The 19,422-nt window shown below is 43.1% G+C and overlaps 1 protein-coding gene across 11 annotated transcripts in view; it reads right to left on the reverse strand.

The window, feature by feature from the left end:
• Positions 1–2,990: 2,990 nt before the first annotated feature.
• Positions 2,991–19,422, reverse strand: part of CDKL3 (cyclin dependent kinase like 3) — a 126,228-nt gene continuing 109,796 nt past the window's right edge. For 7 of the 11 annotated variants that reach the window (XR_014838801.1, XR_014838795.1, XR_014838798.1 and 4 more), the window contains one exon: positions 8,162–8,473. Coding sequence is in view for 4 of the 11 variants with exons in the window: in XM_085014597.1 (XP_084870723.1) it covers positions 8,286–8,473 (188 nt within the window). In the remaining 7 variants the exon portion in view is untranslated. Of the gene's footprint in view, positions 3,391–8,161; positions 8,488–19,422 lie in introns of those variants that run through there. The other 4 variants (XR_014838802.1, XR_014838796.1, XR_014838799.1 and 1 more) reach the window with 2 other exon arrangements.

Below are 19,422 nucleotides of genomic sequence, written 5' to 3' on the forward strand. Positions count from 1 at the left end.
GCACCTTGTAATTAGGTCAGTCGTAGGCGGAAGAGGGTGTACCTGCAGTACTGCGCAGTGCACCTGACTCCCCAACACACCTGTCCCCGGGCCTCGATGTCTCTTCTAGCGCCATGGCTGGGGCCTCCTAGCGCTCCTGGCTTCCACAGGCGCCGCTGCAGTCTTGCCATTGTGGCCTTCCCCCCTAGGTGGGCGCTTTCCTCCGACTCCGAGCCTCCAAGGGAAGAAGAAAACGCCCCCGACCCCACCCCCACCAACCGTCTGCCCACTCAGGCCTTCTTTCTAGAGGGAAGACCGCAAGGAGATGGACGCACCGGTCCTGATTGAGACCCGGTAGTGTTAGAAGCGGCTGTGATGTGCGCTTTAAAGAAAGCTCAGATACCCTAGGATCGGACCTCTGGCTATAAATCTCTTCGAGATTCGTGAAATGTATCCGCATTCCGTTGTCCTTGCATTCGCAGAAATATCTGGCTCCGTACACCGCCAGTTATGTTCAAGATTCATGCCCGAAGGACAGAAGGGTCATCCAAACAAAGGTACCCTACCCTGACGGAGCTTGTGTACTTCCTGGGATGATCTGGGGATAGACAGGCAGAAGAGCCCTTCACAAAAGCAGGAAGATGAATGGCCAGTAACACAAGGGTAGTAAGCAGGGAAATGAAAACCACAGATTCCAGGTTTGACTCTCACCCATTTGGCAAAAACTGTCAACATCCAATGTTGGTGAGGATGTGGAGCAATGGGGTCTCTTATACACTGCTGTACTTTGGGACAACCACTTTGGAAAATCTGGCATTATCTAGTTAAGGTGTAGATGGGCACAACCCATGCCCAGCTCTTCTTCTCCTTGTTGTTTTCCCTAGAGAAAGTTTTGCACATGGACTTCAGGAGATAAGTATAAGGATGTTTCTAGCAGTGATGTTTGTTATACCAAAAATTGGAAACAAACCAGAAGTCCTTCAGCAACAGACTAAACAGTGATATATTTAACACATAGACATGTTGCTTGTGGTTTTTAGCCATGACAGTGTCCACAGAATCTCAGAGATGGAAGTTTTCCAAAGGACATTAAACCATGAAGTACAAGGCAACAACTGAACCTGGTCCCTCTCTTTTAGACTCTACCCTCAATACCAGTCAACCCAAGCACTTGGCAATGTGCTGGAGAAGAGCACACAACCTCCAGCCCTGAGGGCATCATCTTGACCAAAAGGCTGAAGGTTGCCCTGGATGCAGAGATCAGCTACTGGCAGGACTGAAAGTTCTCCTTCATTCAAGATAAGCTGCTTTGGAGTTCCCATTGCAGCTCAGTGGTATTGAACCCGACTAGTATCCATGAGGATGCAGGTTCAATCCCTGGCTCTGCTCAGTGGGTTAAGGATCCAGCGTTGCTGTGAGCTGTGGTCAAGGTTGCAGATGTGGCTCAGATCTGGCATTGCGGTGGCTTTGGTGTAGGCTGGCAGCTGCAGCTCCCAGTCAGCCCTGAGCCTGGGAACTTCCATGTGCCACAGGTGCGACCCTAAAAAAGCAAACAAAACAAACAAATGAAGAACAAGACAAGCTGCCTGGCAAAGCAGACTGACTTGATCCGCCTGGGCTGAAAACTGCAGTTCTGCTTTCCCTTCATACCTGCCTGTGGTATGTCCAGAGGAAAGAACCTCATATCTACTCCCCACAAAACGTGTAACATATTTAATTTACCAGATTGGGAAAGAGTTCTTTTAATCCAATTTCTGACTATGTTTTGCAGTTAACATCCCCGAACACAGAGAAGTAAGAGTTAGGACCGTGTGGAATGAAGGAGGAAAAAAATCATCACTTGATGCCCATGATTATAAAGCCATGCCCAGTGTGCTGTCTTATTTACCATTTTTCCCTATACCTGTGTGAGAGGTGGTCCCATCTCATTTGGCAAGAAGCAGACAGGCCCTCAGAAAAGAGAAGGGACTTGCCCAAGGTAGTGGTCAGGATTTCAAACTTCATACTCCCAGGTTCAAGGTCTCAGCAACACTCACACAACTGATCTAAAGAGACTGAAATATGGAGCAAGGTGATTATAATTTCCCTTTGCCTGAGCTCTCTTATCTAAAAAGGTGCGAGTGGGAGTTTCCAGGTGGCTCAGTGGGTTAAGGATCTGGTGTTGACACTGCTGTGGCTCAGCCCACTGTTGTGGCGCAGGTTTGATCCCTGGCCCACAACTCACACATGCTGTGGGCATGGTCAAAAAATTAATTAATTTAAAAGGTGGAGGTGAACGTTTGGCAGGTTAAAAAAGTACTAACCACTCAGTATGTGCTAAGATTATAATGAGAGGGTTTTTCCAAAGTGCTATGAGCTCCTTCCTTGTTGGTAGCATTAATGTAGGTATTATTTATTTTCTCTTGCTGCAGATTCCTTGGCTTATGATCACCACAAAAGTGGAAGATATAATTACATATACTCAGAACATCCTGCCAAATAATTAGATGCTATGACTTAATTTCTTAAGGAATGAAATCTAGGAAGCTCTTATTAGCATTCAAGCACTGAAGTAAAGCATTTATGATTATAAACAATACAGAACTAAATCAGAATATCATTTCCTTTAGAAGAAATTTAGATTTTTTTTCTCTGTAGAGCTCAAAATAGTCAACGGATCTGAAAATTCAGTTTGATTTATCTGGTCTTGGCTAATTAGACCTGACTGTCTCAATTCTAGGGCTGAGGAATACTTGGAACAAAAAGTTAAAAGCAAACCAAAAAGAATCGTCCTTTTAATTTCTTGGCAAAAAACAGAGCACAAATAAAGCAAATATGCCTCAAAAAAGAATCTTTGCTCAGATGGCAAATTCAGTATACCTCGAGTCTGAGAGTTGCCTGTGATGCTCAAATATAGCTATAAATAAAAATCATCTGATGATGGGGGCAGGGCATGAGGAAGATAACCTTGAGCAAATAGCTTTATAATAGGCACTCTTAACCAGGGTATAAAAATTGACATTAAATGTGGAGAAAGAATGAGACGTATTTTATTGTCAGCAATTCTCTTGGTCTTATGTTAGGTTATTTTGCTGTTATTTCTTCTGGTTTCCTGACTTCTAAACTTAGACAGAAAATAGGGCTGCGTAGGTAAGAAAGGACCTCTGGAGTCAATAGAGCAGCTTTGAATTCCGGTTCTGCAACTGCCTAGATGTGTGAGGAACGGTAACTTTTTTTGAGTTTTCTCATCTATAAAATGAGGATAACTGTGATACACAGATAATAGAGTTCTTTTACGAAGTAAATGAAATTGGAGTTCCCTTGTGGCTCAGCACATCAAGGATCTGGCAGTTGTTACTGCTGTGGCTCTGGTTATAGCTGTGGTGCAGGTTTGCTCCCCTACCTGGGAACCTCTGCATGCTGCAGACTCAGCTGAAAAAAAAAGAAAAAGAAAAAAAAAGTAAATGAAATTATAAATTTAAGACACCAAAAGGTATATAATGAATATCCAGTAAGTGTTTTTTTATTTTTATTTATATTATTATTTCTAAGTGGTCTCTAATTCTAAATATCCTTTAATACCAGTTGGAGCCCCTCAGTGCCCACCATGGAATACACAGTGGTCTTTGGAAACAAAACACAGCTATCAAAAACATCATATAGACACCAAGCCACTGGATAAAGCAGGGAAGGGGAAGGAAATTCAAGAAAAGAGTAGAAATGGAACAAAAGGAACACCCTCTCTCTTCCCTTGCCATCAAGGAAACACTCTGAAAGTTTGTTGTATAGAAAGCACGTCACTTATGGAGTTCCTATCATGACGCAGCAGAAGCAAATCTGACTGGGAACCATGAGGTTGTGGGTTCAATCCCTGGCCTTGCTCAGTGGGTTAAGGATCCAGCATTGCCATGAGCTGCGGTGTAGGTCACAGATGCGGCTCAGATCTGATGTTGCCATGGCTGTAGTGTAGACCAGCAGCTGTAGCTTGGATTGGACCCCTAGCCTGGGAACCTCCATGTGCCGTGAGTGCGGCCCTAAAAAGCAAAATAAATAAGTAAAAATAAAGCAAGTCACTTAGGAAGAAATCCAAGAATTAATTCAGTTGGTCATTTTTTATGCTGCCAACAGCTCAGAATCTTCTATCTGAAAAGGGTGCCATATCTGATAACATGTTCTTTGAAACAAGGCCTTCTGTGCCCCAGAAGCCCCCAAATAGACCTGAGCAGTCAATGTGTTAGTGACTCTGCCCATGAGAAGTGTGCCATGCTCTGACCACTGGGGCCTGCACAACTACCAGAAGATGTCTGCACTCAGGACATGTGAGGACGCTTGCAACCTATTGGTATCGGTCCCTGTTCCTCTCTTTTGTGGATTTCAGAAAAAATAAATTTATATTGTCCTTTCACTTGAAATTAGAATTTTATAGATGTGGCCAGTTTTGTGATGAGGAAATGCGCCACAGATATGAATCAGCCCTTTCTCGTGGTGACTGTAGTTTGGCTAAAGAAAACGAGAAATGACCATATTCCCCTAGTAAGGGTCAAGACATCCAGTTGCCATTCTCAGTTACAGAGGAATTTTTTTTTTTTCTGTTAAAGGAAAAAAAATTCCAAAATGGAATTCAAAGTTCATCACTCTAGAAGGTTGGGTAGAACCTTTAGAACACTGTCGCCAACTTTGCAGCTATTAAAAATCTTATCATGGAAGTGTGTACATTGACATAGAACATTATTCACAAGGTACTGTTTAGGGGAATCACAGGCCCAAAGAACATGTAGTCAGCTGTTCTAGTATGTATTCTCCTATGCCCTGGAATATTACTCAAGGGCCCACTTTCTTGTCAAAAGAAGCTTCATCTCTCCTGTGGCCTTCTCACATGGCCTCTTCAAAAGCCTTTTCATATGGCCTTTTCTCCTGCCTTCCCTCTCACTAAAAGCCCTTCCTCTAAGTTCAGTGGGCCCCTTACCCTCCCAGACCCAAACGATGCTCACCTATTCCATTCCTACTTTCACCTCTTGGCTCAGCCTGTCCCTGGTCCCCAGAGAGCCCTTTACTTTTACATCATCAGCCCTGTTTGCCACTCAAAACCAGTTCAAGCCCCATACCCTCTCAAGAGTCTTCTCTGAGGACTCGAGCTCTCTCTTGACTGGGAGTGCCTAGAAGACTAGCAGGAGAGCTCCAGAATTTGGTGGAATCTCAGAGCCACCTGGCACTTGTCAGAGCACAGAGAAATGGATGGAGGACTTGGTGAGTCCATGGGAGGTGTTCCCTAAAGACTGAGAGAAACACTGCTAAGGAGGAGGAGGTTTTGCAGGAAGCCACAGGGAAAAATCTGTTCACATTTTTTCTTTATTTCCCAGTTTAACCAGTTTGCCAGTGTTCTAGCTTGAGTCCAGGTAAGATTGAGAAATCGCATTCCCCAAAGAAGGTAAATTTGCAAGCACAGAGGGATCTAAAGAGCGCTTTAAGGTGTGGAGAAGAAGGAACCCTCCTACACGTTGGTGGGAAAGTAAATTGGTGCAACCACTATGGAGTACAGTATGGAGGTTCCTTCAAAAACTAAAAATAGAACTACCATATAAGCCGACAATCCCATTCCTGGGTATCTATCCAAAGAAAACCATAATTCGAAGAGATAGATGCATCCCCAATGTTCACTACAGCACTATTTACAACAGCCAAAACATGGAAGCAACCTCAATGTCCATCGACAGAGAATAAGATGTGGTACATATATACAATATTACTCAGCCATAGAAAGAATGAAATGATGCCATGTGCAGTAACATGGATGGACCCAGAGATTATCGAACTAAGTGAAGACAAAGACAAATACCATATGATATCACTGATATATGGAATTAATAAAATGATACAAATAACATTTATAAAAACAGAAATAAACTCAACAGATTTCAAAATCAAACTTAAGAGTTACCAAAGGGGAAACCATGGAGGGAGGGATAAATTGAAGGAACGGGATTGACATAGATGCATGCATAGAATACATAACTGGCAAGGACCTGCTGTACAGCATAGGGAAATCTACTCAATATTCTGTAATAACCTACATGGGAAAAAAATAGAGATATAAATATATATGACTTACTTTGCTGTACACCTGAAACTAATACAACATTGTGAGTCAACTATACTCCAATAAAAATAAAAACAAACAACAGTGCTTTGAAGTTCATTTGCAAAGACGGATAGGGCCATACTGCTCTCCTGTCCCATGGAAAGAAACAAACTTTCCCCTCACCAGAGTGTTTGTTCCCCAAGACATCAGAAGGAACATCAGGCGGGGAGACACTTTGATTACTAGGTACTTAATGTGCTCCTCTAAGATCTGACCTTAGTGGATGTCCACAAACATCCACAAACTTAGAGTTGGGTCCACCAACAAAAGAAGGAACAGTGTGTACAGAAAAGAGAAAACTGATGGGTAATTTAGTGCCTGCATGTTGATGGTTGTTTCTTTGAGGAAGGATGCTAATCAGCTGCCTCTGTCTTTGCAGGAACAAGCAAGAGGAAATGAGCCTCTGTCGGGTAGTCACAATTCTAAGGCCAGCACTAATTAACCACTAACTATGTGTCAGGTACTCGTCTAAGTGCTTTACATATATAATTTATTCCTCACCACTCATGAGGCAGATACTATTATTATCCTCATTTTACAGATGATGAAACTGAGGCACAAAGGGATTAAGTAACTTGTATAACATAAAATAACTAGTAGGTAGAGAAGCTGGGTTTCAAACTTTGTCTTCAGCACCCAAAATCTTAACTAGTGGAGATCTTTTAGCATCCGGTCACAAGAGATTTTCTTGTGAAAAAAATCTTGACTATTGGACCATCTAACACTGTCAATGTCTGGCAATCTCCAGGAATAGGGCAATAACTGGTGTCCTTAAAGACTGTAGCTTTGTGAGTGGCCCGTGGTCCAGCTCACCCCATCAATCCTACTCCCTAAATACATCCATCCCATCCCCTCTTCTACTGTATTCTCCTTGTATCTTGCCCTTCTGATCTCTTTTCTCCTGTTTTTCTTCTCTTTGCCTTCTACTCCTCCATTTGTCCAGCCTGTTGGGATAACTCACAGGCACAGTTTGGCTCTTTTGGCACTCAGAATCAAAAAGCCTGCTGGTGCCTAAGCTACACCTTTCCAAGACACCGTCTTTGGGAATGAGATACTTCCCAAGCATAGGCTCTGCACAGGTGGCCTAAAACAACGATGAGAAGAAAAAACGGCCAAATAATTCTGAAAACTAATTGCCTACTTTCTCCCCATGGCAGGGAATATCAATTACCCTGATTGGCTTGTCTTGTCTTGAAGTTAAGTAAATAGCACAACGTGGACAGCAATATCTCCCTTCCAGGAGCCAGTTGTAGCAGAAGAGAGCTGGGCTCATCTCTACTTCTGCCATCAACAGTCTGTACGACTTTGAGCATATCCTTTCCCATCAGTTTCCTCATCCAATAATGTAGAGACCAGACTATCCTGGGGACTTCTCGATATCAGGAATCATGGGTGAATTCAGGGGGAACCATCAATTCCCAAAAGATATTGCATAGGAATTTTTTATTGAAATTTTTAGAGACTATTTTATTTTATTTTGTCTTTTGTATTTTTAGGGCCATACCCTTGGCATATGGAGGTTTCCAGGCCAGGGGTTGAATCAGAGCTACAGCTGCTGGCCTAGCCACAGCCACAGCAATGCAGGATCCGAGCCATGTCTGTGACCTACACCACAGCTCATGGCAACGCCACATCCTTAACCTACTGAACAAGGTCAGGGATCAAACCCGCATCCTCATGGATACTAGTGGGTTAGTTAACCACTGAGCCACAATGGGAATTCCTATTGAGACAATTTTAGATTCATATGCAGTTGTGAGAAATAACAGAGTTCCCAGTTTCCCAATAGTAACATCTTGCACTACTGTAGTACAACATCACAACTGGGATACTGATCCACCTATGATATTTACAGTTCCCCCGTTTTACATGCACTCATTTGTGTATGTGTTGGGTGTGTGTGTGTGTATGTCTACTGCTATACAATTGGGATTTTTCTTTTGCATGTGTTTTCTGGGGAAGTGTTCTTAGCTTTCATCAGATTCTCTCCAGCATCAGATGCAAAAAGGGGGTTGGTTCCCAGCTCTGTGGATTCTAGAAGACCACACCCTAAACCTCTACAGCTCTCTGTTCCAACAACAACCTTTAATTAGCACTTACCCCATGGCAGGCATAGGGATGCATGTTGGGGAGAGTTGATAGAAAGAGATGCGGGAAAAGCAGGGACAACAAGAAAATCAGGGAAAACCTAGAGGTACAGAACACAGTGCCCTGAGCTTGTGCTCCAGCAGAGGAAGACAGTCCAGCAGGTAGACAAATCACTTATTAAACTTGTATAGAAGAGTGAAGGCCTTGCTGCTTGGGGCAGCTTGGGAAGTTTTTCCACAGAAGCTGATGCTTGAGCTATGTCTTGATGGGTAGTCCAGAATTCTTCAGCTGAGAAGACAGAGCTGTTAAAATTCATCCTCTCTTAAATCATATCTATTCTAGATGTTTTGAAGAAAACAGCAAACCATACCTACATGTGTTTATTCTACAACGTTAAGGTATCAAATTCTTTGACTCTGCTGTGTTGGCGTTCAGGCCAAGGGATTTTTTCCCCCTGAGTCTGTTTTCCACTGTCTTGTCCAAACTGGATACTGGATCCTGCCAACTTAGCTTGAGCAAGGCATTTTATCTCTGATGCCTTGATCACCTCAGAGCTTATATTTAAAGCATGAGTGATGAGAAGAGACAGCAGCTAAGCCCCTGGCTCCGTCCCATGCCTAGAGCACCCTTCTCTCTCCCGAAGGCTCTGGACGCCAATCCTAGTGCAGTGGCTGGTGGAAGCGGAGCCAGTCGGAGTCATGAACAAAAACATCTCTTCTCTCCAATCAATTCTCCAATCCCTGGGATCTCCTTTTCCACATGGACTCATCCGAAATCCTCAGGGGCTGGGTGCTCTGGCTCCCCCGTGTCTGCCCTCCCCATGTTCGATGGGTGGCTCCCTTGTATGGGCTCTGGCTCAGGCACTCCTCAGGACCTCTTTTTCTCTGTGGGTTTCAGGTCTGCATCAGGCTGTTTAATTCCCAGCACTGTTCTCAGGAAAAACCATTGTCTCTGATGGAGCCATCCCTGAGTCAGGGAGACCAAAACCCTACCATCAGGCCCACTCTTTGAAGGGCCGCCTAGAAGACTGATTCAAGGCACCACTTCTTAGGATCTGGTGTGTCCTGATGCCAGTTATTTAACCTCCTAAGTTTCATATCTTCAGCTGGAAGACAGAGATCATAATCGTACCATCCTCACTGGGTGATTTTAAGCTGTAAATAAATTAACCCATGTAAAGCTCCTAGCACATGGCAAATGCTCCGCTGGATATTAGCTACAATTTTAACATCTACTTTTATAATAAAAGTTTTTTTTCTTTTTAGGGCTGCACATGCAGCATATGGAAGCTCCCAAGCTAGGAGCCATGTTGGAGCTACAGCTGCCGGCCTACACTACAGCCACAGCAACGCAGGATCCAAGCTCTGTCTGTGACCTATACCACAGCTCATGGCAACGCCAGACCCCTGACCCACTGAGGGAGGCCAGGGATTGAACCCACATCCTCACGGATACTAGTCAGATTCACTTCTGCTGCACCACAACGGAAACACCAATAAAATAAATATTTCTGATTGTAAAAGAATTAATGATCACTATAGAAAATTTGTGAATGACTGAAGAGTTTAAGGAAAAAATAATCATAACACTTAGGGAAGAGGATATAATCATTTTGATGTATAGCCTTCCCAGTTTTCTGTGTGTGCGTATATATATATATATATATATAGATAGATATAGATATAATATATATATGCATATATGTCAGGAAATAAAAAACCGGGTTCATTTTGTGTATGTTCTGTAACCCTTTTTATTCAACTGATATATATATATATATATATATATATATTATAAATACTCAGAATATTTTTTAAAAAACTACCTTGTTTTCAAGCATATTGATATAACCCAATTTATGCAACTAATCACTTCATTTGATAGATTGTTCCCTATTTTTATACTTATAAATACCATGATAAATGCCCTTGTTCAAACTTTTTGTGTTCACCTCTGTTATTCCTTAAGATAAATGTTTAGAAATAGAATAACTGTGCCAAGTATCCATAACTTCAGTGACATTTCTGGGACTGTTTTTGTTTTGTTTTAATATCGGGTACATGGAATTGGATTAACCATATTCCTAGGTTTATGACATTATCATAATTGTTAACAGGTGGCCTAATTTTGTTAATCTGGGTGGTAAATTCATTTTAAGAATGTAATCAGTACCTGTGAATCACAACGCTAAACAACGATAACCAATATTTAACTCATTTCCCTGTGCTCCTCAACCAAGGGAACTATCCTGCAGCGTATGTTCGTTTCCATGATTGTCTTTTATATGGTTTGACTGTATCTATGTATATTCCTAAAGAGTAAGTTTTAAAAACTGTTCTTAATAAAAAAGATACCATGTTGGATATAATGTTTGAGGATTTTTTCCAGTTAATATTTGTTACAAATTCATCCATAGCATCACACTTCACCGTAGTGCATTTTGACGGGTGTAAAATACACCAACGCACAAACACACTAACGTTTGACATCGACTCCAGCGCTCGCGGCAACTGCACTGCTTCTAGGGTTCGGCTCTTGTTCGCCCGGCTGCTATGAACATGACTCTCAATGTCCCCTGTTGTACATGAACACGAGTTTGTCTACAGGACCAGCTGATACTTCCACCAGCTGGAGATGATCCTCTGGATCTCCCTCTGCCGCTTCCCCAGGGATCCAGACAGCTGGATCAGTCTACCTCCCTCCCGCAATGCAGGGGAATGCCAATTTCCCTAAACTCTTCCTCAACATAAGGATCACTTAAATTTTTTGATCATTTGACAGGAAAAAAAAATATCTCCCTGCTCTTTAACTTTGTGGCAAGGTTCTGACTCGTCTAAAAGCTGAGAGAGAAGAGGGGTTTGGCTCGGAGAACTGTTTCCAGTCTGATAACTTCAGTGATGTTTCTGGGACCGAATCCCCAGTGGCTCAGCTGCTTTCCCGTATCTTAAAGAGGTGCCACAGTTGGAAAGAGGGATCGAGGGGGGCCAGAATGGGAAACGAGCCCAGCTCACCACAGTGTATGCTTGTCTCCTGGTCCCAGCTCCTGCCAGTGTCAGATCACTCTTTCTCCTTGATGAACCAGGCATTATCTCACCCCACCCCACCCCACCCGGGAAAAGCCAGTATAATGCTCCCCTTTGTTACTTGAACCGATAAATTTAAACCTCTTTCCCTGCTCTGCAGTAAAAGAACTTTCTATTTTGGGCTTAGTGACATCGCCAAAACTAAGCAGAGAGCAGCAGGCTGCAGCATGAGTTAATAGTCTTCCTTCAAGGCGAAAACCCACATGCAAACAGAAGGGCCTTTCAAAATACCTCATCTGCTTAGCAACATGCAGCCTTTTCACCTATTTTTCTGCTGACAGATATATGTCAAGGTTAAAAACCAAACACTACCTAATCTTCAGAGTAATTGATGAATTAATCCTGAACAGTCAAGTTGATTCAAATCAATTCGGCAGGAGTTTACGGATCCCGCTCTATGTACCTTGTGCTGGGCTGGGTATTGTCAGAGAAGAGAATGTTGTCTTCAAGGGAATGCTAGCCACCAAAAATTATACTGATTTGAGGTTAGCCTAAACATTTTACTAAGAATATGCTTTCCTTTGCTAGTCAGTTTCTTTGCCTGAAATCTCCACGTTAGTGTGGGGTCCTGGGTCTCAAGAAGCATCCAGAAGTACAGAGATCATGTTTATATGAGGAGCAATGTAAACCATTGGCAACTGTTAGCACAAAATCACCGCCAGGAAGAATAGGACAGGACCTACCATTCTCTCTTTTGTCAAAACTCTTCTTAGGAGAATTTTGAGATATGTATAAAAGTAGAGATAATAATATAAGAAACTCTGGAGTTCCCGTGGTAGCCCAGTGGTTAACAAATCTGACTAGGAACCATGAGGTTGCACGTTCAATTCCTGGCCTTGCTCAGTGGGTCGAGGATCCGGCGTGGCCGTGAGCTGTGGTGTAGGTTGCAGACGCGGCTCAGATCCCGTGTTGCTGTGGCTGTGGTGTAGGCCAGTGGCTACAGCTCCGATTAGACCCCTAGCCTGGGAGCGGCCCTAGGAAAGGCAAAAAGACAAAAAAAAAAAAAAAAAAGAAAAAAGAAAAAAAGAAAGAAAGAACCCCTCATGTACTGATGGCCTGTCTTCAACGACAATCAACATAAGGCAACTCTGTTTCCTCTGTGCCTCGCCTCTCTCTCATCACTGTTTTAAAACCGGTTTAAAGCAAATCACAGATATTTTCATATTTAAATACTTCTGTGTGTATCTGTAAGAAAAAAGACTCCTTTCTCCCAATAATTACTGTATCACATTTTAAAAATCCTTCTTGGAGTTCCCTTGTGGTACAGTAGGTTAAGGAGCATTGTCACTTCGGCACCTTGGGTCACTGCTGTCTTGTGGGTTTGATCCCTGGCCCAGGCACTTCCACATACTGCAGGAGTGGCCACCAAAAATTCCTTCTTTTTTAAAAAAAATCAGTAATTCCTTAATATCATCTAATACCCAGTCAAAAGTTGAATTGCTCTGATTTTCCTAAGTGTCTTTTTTTTTTTTTTTTTTTTTGTCTTTTTGTCTTTTTTGTTGTTGTTGTTGTTGCTATTTCTTGGGCCGCTCCCGCGGCATATGGAGGTTTTTTTTTTTTTTGGCTGCACCCATGTAGTATGAAAGGTCCTGGGCCAGGGATCAACCCTGCACCATAGCAGCCACCCAAGATACTACAGTGACAATACCAAATCCTTGACCCGCTGATATATGCTGTCTTTTTATGCATTAGAAAAGGCATCTCTTTCTTCTGGAGGATAGAGCCCCATGGTAAAGCACAAGGCTTGGCAAGGTGGAGCTCAGGCTGGATTTCAGCCCCTACTCGCCCCCTCAGTAGGAGCCTTGCTCAGTATGCAATCTGCACAACTGTCGGAGGTGGCCCTGCCAACAAACATTTCCCCCATTCTCACTTCCACCAGGCCTCCCGGGTGTAACATCAGTCCTGGTTGGCACAGAAAGGGGGAAGGTGACAACAGACCACACAAATCTTATCATAGGATACATGTATAATAATGTCACTAAGAAGTGCCATATTGCTCGAGCACTTCGTACTTGGGCTGACACAGTTACCCCAACTCAAATGGTTCCAGCATAGCTTCACCCCTTCCATCCCTCGAGCCTCCTCAGGGTCCTGGAGCCTGCTTGTTGCCACAGCAGCTCTGGTAAGATCTTCAGCCCTTTATCCTAGGAGTTACTACCTCCCATCATTGGCTTGTGGCTATTCCCTTTATAGAGGTCCAGGTCTAGTCAGTATGAACCCAGAGTCAGCATTTCTGCCTGCTGGGTCAGCTCAGGCCTGTGATCTTTTATCACTGAGAACACTGGAAATCTTAGAGTAGATTTTAAATGTTCCCACCACAAAAGAGAAGCAGTAACTATATGATGTGATGAAGGTGTTAGCTAAGGCTTCCATTTTGCAATATACAAACATAAGTCTATCAAATAAACACATTGTAGGCCTTAAACTTACATATTGTTATGTGTCAGTTGTAACTCAGTAAAGCTGGAGAAAAAATGAAAAGAATGACAGAGACCAGAATCAGCTCCCGTAGCTCACTGCAAGGTCTCCACTATGGAAAACAGTATGGAGATTCCTCAGAAAACTAAAAATAGAATTACCATTTGATCCAGCAATCCCACTCCTGGGCATCTATCCAGAGAAAACCATGACTCGAAAAGACACATGTTCTCCAATGTTCATTGCAGCACTATTTGCAATAGCCAAGACTTGGAAACAACCTAAATGTCCATCGACAGAGGAGTGGATAATGAAGATGTGGTACATATACACAATAGAATATTACTCAGCCCTTAAAAGGAAAGAAATACTGGCATTTGCAGCAACATAGATGGACCTAGAAATTATTACGCTAAGTGAAGTCAATCAGACAATGAGACACCAACATCAAATGCTATCACCTACATGTAGAATCTAAAAAAAAAGGCACAATGAACTTCTTTGCAGAACAGACACTGACTCACAGACTTTGAAAAACTTATGGTTTCCAAATGAGACAGGTTGGGGGGGTGGGGGGATGCACTGAGGGTTTGGGATGGAAATACTATAAAATTTGGTTGTACACCCATAAATGTAATAAAATTCATTGAGTAATTAAAACAGAGAATAAAAATAAATAAATAACACTATTTAAAAAAAACAATTTCCTGGAGCTGTTAAGCAATGTCAGAAGCAGAAGAAACGGGGTTCCAGCAGTTCCTACTGAGCTCCTCAGAGATCAGAGATGAGGAGGTCCACCCTAGCGACAAGCAGCTCCCCAGCCCTGCTCAGCTGGGGCGCAGCACGCTTGCAACGAGTTTCCCCCTGTTGCCTCAGCCAACAGCCAGGGAACCCTAGCTTCGCATACCAGGCTCCTTAGGCAATGATGAAATCTGCCTCACTTCCTCCTCTATTTCCTAACCAAGAGTTCCAGTTTCAGTGTGGAGGCCAGAAAGGGTTGACGATGTCACTACTTCCCCATAGCAGTTCACTCCATCATCACAGCAGGTTGCTTAAGAGGTGAGCCACCTTCCCTGAACTTCCTTTTGAAAGCCAAAATTAGAGATTATAGTTCTTAAACAGGGCACTCCATGTATCCCCTGACTCCTATTAGACTAAAAATTTCAAAACAAACCTCCAAGGTACATCTCTAAGACCTGGGTGGAGGTGGGGAGTTGCCCAGTAGGACGGAGACCTGGCTTCTTGTATGAGCCCTTCTATGTAACTATATACCTGGAGCAAGTCCCTGCACATTAAGGACCTTTGGGTAACCTTTAAAACGATGCTCTGATGTTTAACGGCAATAACAACATCTAGAACACTGTGCTAAAAGAGGAAAGAGGGCTGCAATTGGTACAGACCATTTGGGGAGGAATTTTACTGACTCAAAGAATCAGAGCTGTGTTGGAGCCACACCAATGAGAAACAAGATTCAGGGTTGTGGGCCCAGCCACCTGGGGACAGGTCCATGATCCCAACCACTTAGGAATGAATTCTGCAGCAACCGCTGAGTAACTGAAGACCGTGGCTGCCATCCTCGTCCCTGTTTCCTTCCTTTTCCCTCCTCTCCCTTCTCCATTGGGAGACTAGGTTATTTCTGTTTTACGGGAAGAAAAAGTATGATGAATCCCCCTAGCTTCAGAGAGATTCACTGTTGGTGACGGAAGTGAACCCAGATGTTTCTGACACATAAACCAATATTTAGACGATCACCATTCCTTTGCGAGTCTCTTGGAAAATACTGGCTTACGCTGTTTGATTTCCTATCTTACTTTACTTTATTTCACTTTTGTCTTTTTAGGGCCACGCCTGTAGCTTATGGAGGTTCCCAGGCTAGGGGTAGAATAGAATCAGAGCTGTAGCCGATGGCCAACACTGCAGTCATAGCAACACTAGGTCTGAGCTGCATTGCGACCTACACCACAGCTCAAGACAGTGCTGGATCCCTAGCTCACTGAGCAAGGCTAGGGATCGAACCCGCATCCTCATGGATACTAGTCAGGTTCTTAACCCACTGAATCACAACGGGAACTCCCTATCTTATCTTTTTAAATTGTATTATTCTTAAGAAATCATAGTACTTGGGGCTTTGGAGCAAAGGGCTGGTTACATGGAAAGTTCTGCCATGATGAGATTACTAATCTAATGGAAGAGAAAGGCCCGAGGTGAAAAAGCTCTAGGAATACAGATAAAAGGCAGAGGCAAATGCATAGGAAAGTAATCATAGCTGTACAGAGTTACTGTAGCCTTGCAGGCTGGTGATGCACAGAATAGTACATAATGCATTAAGAAGAAAAATGACTGGGCATGCATATTTTTCTAGAAACAATTCATCAGCATTTCTCCCTTTCCACTACAATATTCAACCCCAAATCTAAACATTGCTAATTCTGCCCTCTACCTAAAGAGCACTCATTTAAAAATTTTGTATAATTTAAAACATATACAAAAGTAGACCTTTGGTAAAGCTAATAATTATTCACTGATTTATATGGTGAATAGTGTAGGGATTCCCCCACACACCATTATTCAGCTTCAACAGTCATCAGCTCATGGTCATTATTATTTATCTACACCCCCCAACCTTCCCCATCTTGTGCCATTTTGCAGTGAATTCTGGACATCATATAAGGTCATCTATAAATATTCATTATGTATCTCTAAAAGACAAAAGCTCACTTTAGCATAATCACTGCCACATTCAAAATTAATAATTCCGGAGTTCCCGTCGTGGCGCAGTGGTTAATGAATCCGACTAGGAACCATGAGGTTGCGGGTTCGGTCCCTGCCCTTGCTCAGTGGGTTAATGATCCGGCGTTGCCGTGAGCTGTGGTGTAGGTCGCAGACGCGGCTCGGATCCCGCGTTGCTGTGGCTCTGGTGTAGGCCAGGTGGCTACAGCTCTGATTCAACCCCTAGCCTGGGAACCTCCATATGCCGCGGGAGCGGCCCAAGAAATAGCAACAACAGCAACAACAAGAACAACAACAACAAAAAAAGACAAAAGACAAAAAAAAAAAATTAATAATTCCACAATATCCAGATGATCATGTTTTAGGGAGCAAATAAAGAATGTTGACCAGTGGAGAGATGAGAACTACCTCATAGCCACAGAGATGTGAAATGCCATTCCCACAGGCTCTGTGGTTAAATAGGACAGGTTTCTAGCTTTGCTGATAAGGCTTCAGAAAGTGAGTGACGAGATCTCACAGTTAACCTAATTGTTGTTATTCATCTATCCTGTACTTCTGGGTGGGGGATCATGGGATGAAATTCCCCTGAAAAGAAAGTGAAAGAGTCTGCCTTCTTAGGAGTCATTCCCTTTGGACAGGTGGAGACTGTGTGATTAGCCCATGTCATGGTGTCACACATTGCCTCAGAGGTACACACAGCTCAGCAATCTAAGTGAGCACTGTAAGCCAAGGAATTACTTATCGATCCAGAAGTATTAGCCAGAAGCAATAGCCTGGGAGTTTTCCAATGACTAATCCTAATGGTTTCTATTTCTTTGGAATATTTCAGGAATTTGTTGGAGATGTAATAACATTTAGAAGAGAAACCAGGGTCTTAAGAGATATATATGTACATATTTCCTATATTCCTTTGTAATGATTGATTGGCAAATGTTCCTTGAAGAATGTCACATAAATATGGGTTAGTTTATATAGTTCTCTAAACCAAATGCTATTTTTAAAGCTCTCAAAGAGAACACATTTTTGTAAAGCTAATAATTATGCCCTAAATTATGTTCTTTTTGAGTCCAGGTTTTTGTTTTTGTTTCTGTTTTTTTTTTTTTTTTTTGTCTTTTTAGAGCCACACCCGCTGCCTATGGAGGTTCCCAGACTAGGGGTCAAATCGGCGCTGTAGCTGCCAGCCCACCCCTCAGCCACAGTAACGCAGGACCCAAGCCGTGTCTGTCACCTACACCACAGCTCAGGGCAATGCTGGATCATTAACCCACTGAGTGAGGCCAGGGATTGAATCTCGTGTCCTCATGGATACTAGTCAGATTCATTTCCATGAGCCACAAGGGGAACTCCGAGTCTAGATTTTTTAGTGTGTTTTGTCTATCATAAAATGAAACAATCCCAGTTAGGCTTGCAGAAGGGAGTCATCTCTTCTTGGGGCTATGCATGCCTTCTCACTCCCGAACCACCAGTGCAATAGCCACCTAACTGGTTTTTCTCCTTCTTATCCTGCCCCTTCGCAGTGAGTTGTCTTCCTAAAGCACAAATCTAATCCTGTCTCTTCAAGAGTATGAATTAAATGCTTCTATCAACTTCCAAAAATGCCTGACTCCTTAGGATAGCATTCCAGGTCCTCTGAGATGTGTCCCTGACTTACTGGAACAACCTTATTTCCCACTGTTCTCCCATCTCTACATCTTCTATTCTCCAGCCTTATCGACTAAATGTTTTAGAACACGGACCATGTTTTTCCAAACACTGAACTACTCATTTCACTTCCTAGAATAAAGGACAGCAAAGGCCAGTTTTTAAGAGCATACTCTTGGGAGTTCCCGTCATGGCTCAGTGGTTAACAAATCCAACTAGGAACCATGAGGCTGCGGGTTCAATCCCTGGCTTTGCTCAGTGGGTTAAGGATCCGGCATTGCCGTGAACTGTGGTGTAGGTCACAGACGCGGCTCAGATCTGGCGTTGCTGTGGCTCTGGCGTAGGCCAGTGGCTACAGTTCTGATTAGACCCCTAGCCTGGGAACCTCCACATGCTGCAGGTGTGGCCCTAGAAAAGACCAAAAAAAAAAAAAAGAGCATACTCTTCATGTCAGAATAGACCCAATCCTGACTGTCACTTTCCAGCTGTGTGACTTTGGTAAAAGCATTTAATCTTCTTGAGCCACAAGTTTCTTCAGCTCTAAAACGGGGCTAGTGATAGTACTACTCTCACAGAACTGCTAGGAGAATTTGATTGGATTAAGCATGCAAAATGCTTAGTACAGTGCCTAGCACATCATAAACATCCAATATACAATAGCCCTTATTTCACTCTATTAAGGTCCACTTATCTGTCAAGAAACACAACCCACTGAGGCATCTTTAGTTCCCTCAGTTCCATTTCTCCCTCTAGAATCCTGTAGAGCATTCATACCTCTTTCTCAGCACTAAATACTTTCGGCTTTGTATTATTGTTGTTGCTGTTGCTGTTGTTGTTGTTATTACTATTACTATTATTACTTAGATCCATATCTTCTCTGCTCTACTTTACTGACTCTCTGCCATGTACTAAGTGCCACAGGGAATAAAAGATGAAAAAGTTCCCATCGTGGCTCAGCAGAAACAAATCTGGCTAGCATCCATGAGGACATAGGTTCAACATCTGGCCTTGTTCAGTGGGTTAAGGATCCGATGCTGCCATGAGCTGTGGTGTAGGTCACAGACAGGGCTTGGATCTGGCGTTGCTGTGGCTGTGGTGTAGGCCAGCAGCTACAGCTCCGAATTGACCCTTAGCCTGGGAACCTCTGTATGCCGTGGGTGTGGCCCTAAAAAGACAAAAAGAAAAGAAAAAGATGAAGAAAACTTGGATCTTTGCCATACAATGGTTCACAATCTAGTTAGGAAACAGACATTGGCAGCTCAAATAAAATTCACTCAAATAGAATATTTGCTGGCATTCTCATTGTGGCTCAGCAGTAACGAACCCGACCAGTATCCATGAGGATGGTTTGATGCCCGGCCTTGC

The sequence above is a fragment of the Sus scrofa genome, chromosome 2, assembly GCF_054392235.1.
Source record: "Sus scrofa isolate SSC_HxYL_T2T_F1_AM1 chromosome 2, Sscrofa_HxYL_maternal_Yorkshire_Landrace_v2.0, whole genome shotgun sequence".
In the NCBI taxonomy this organism is placed as follows: domain Eukaryota; kingdom Metazoa; phylum Chordata; class Mammalia; order Artiodactyla; family Suidae; genus Sus; species Sus scrofa.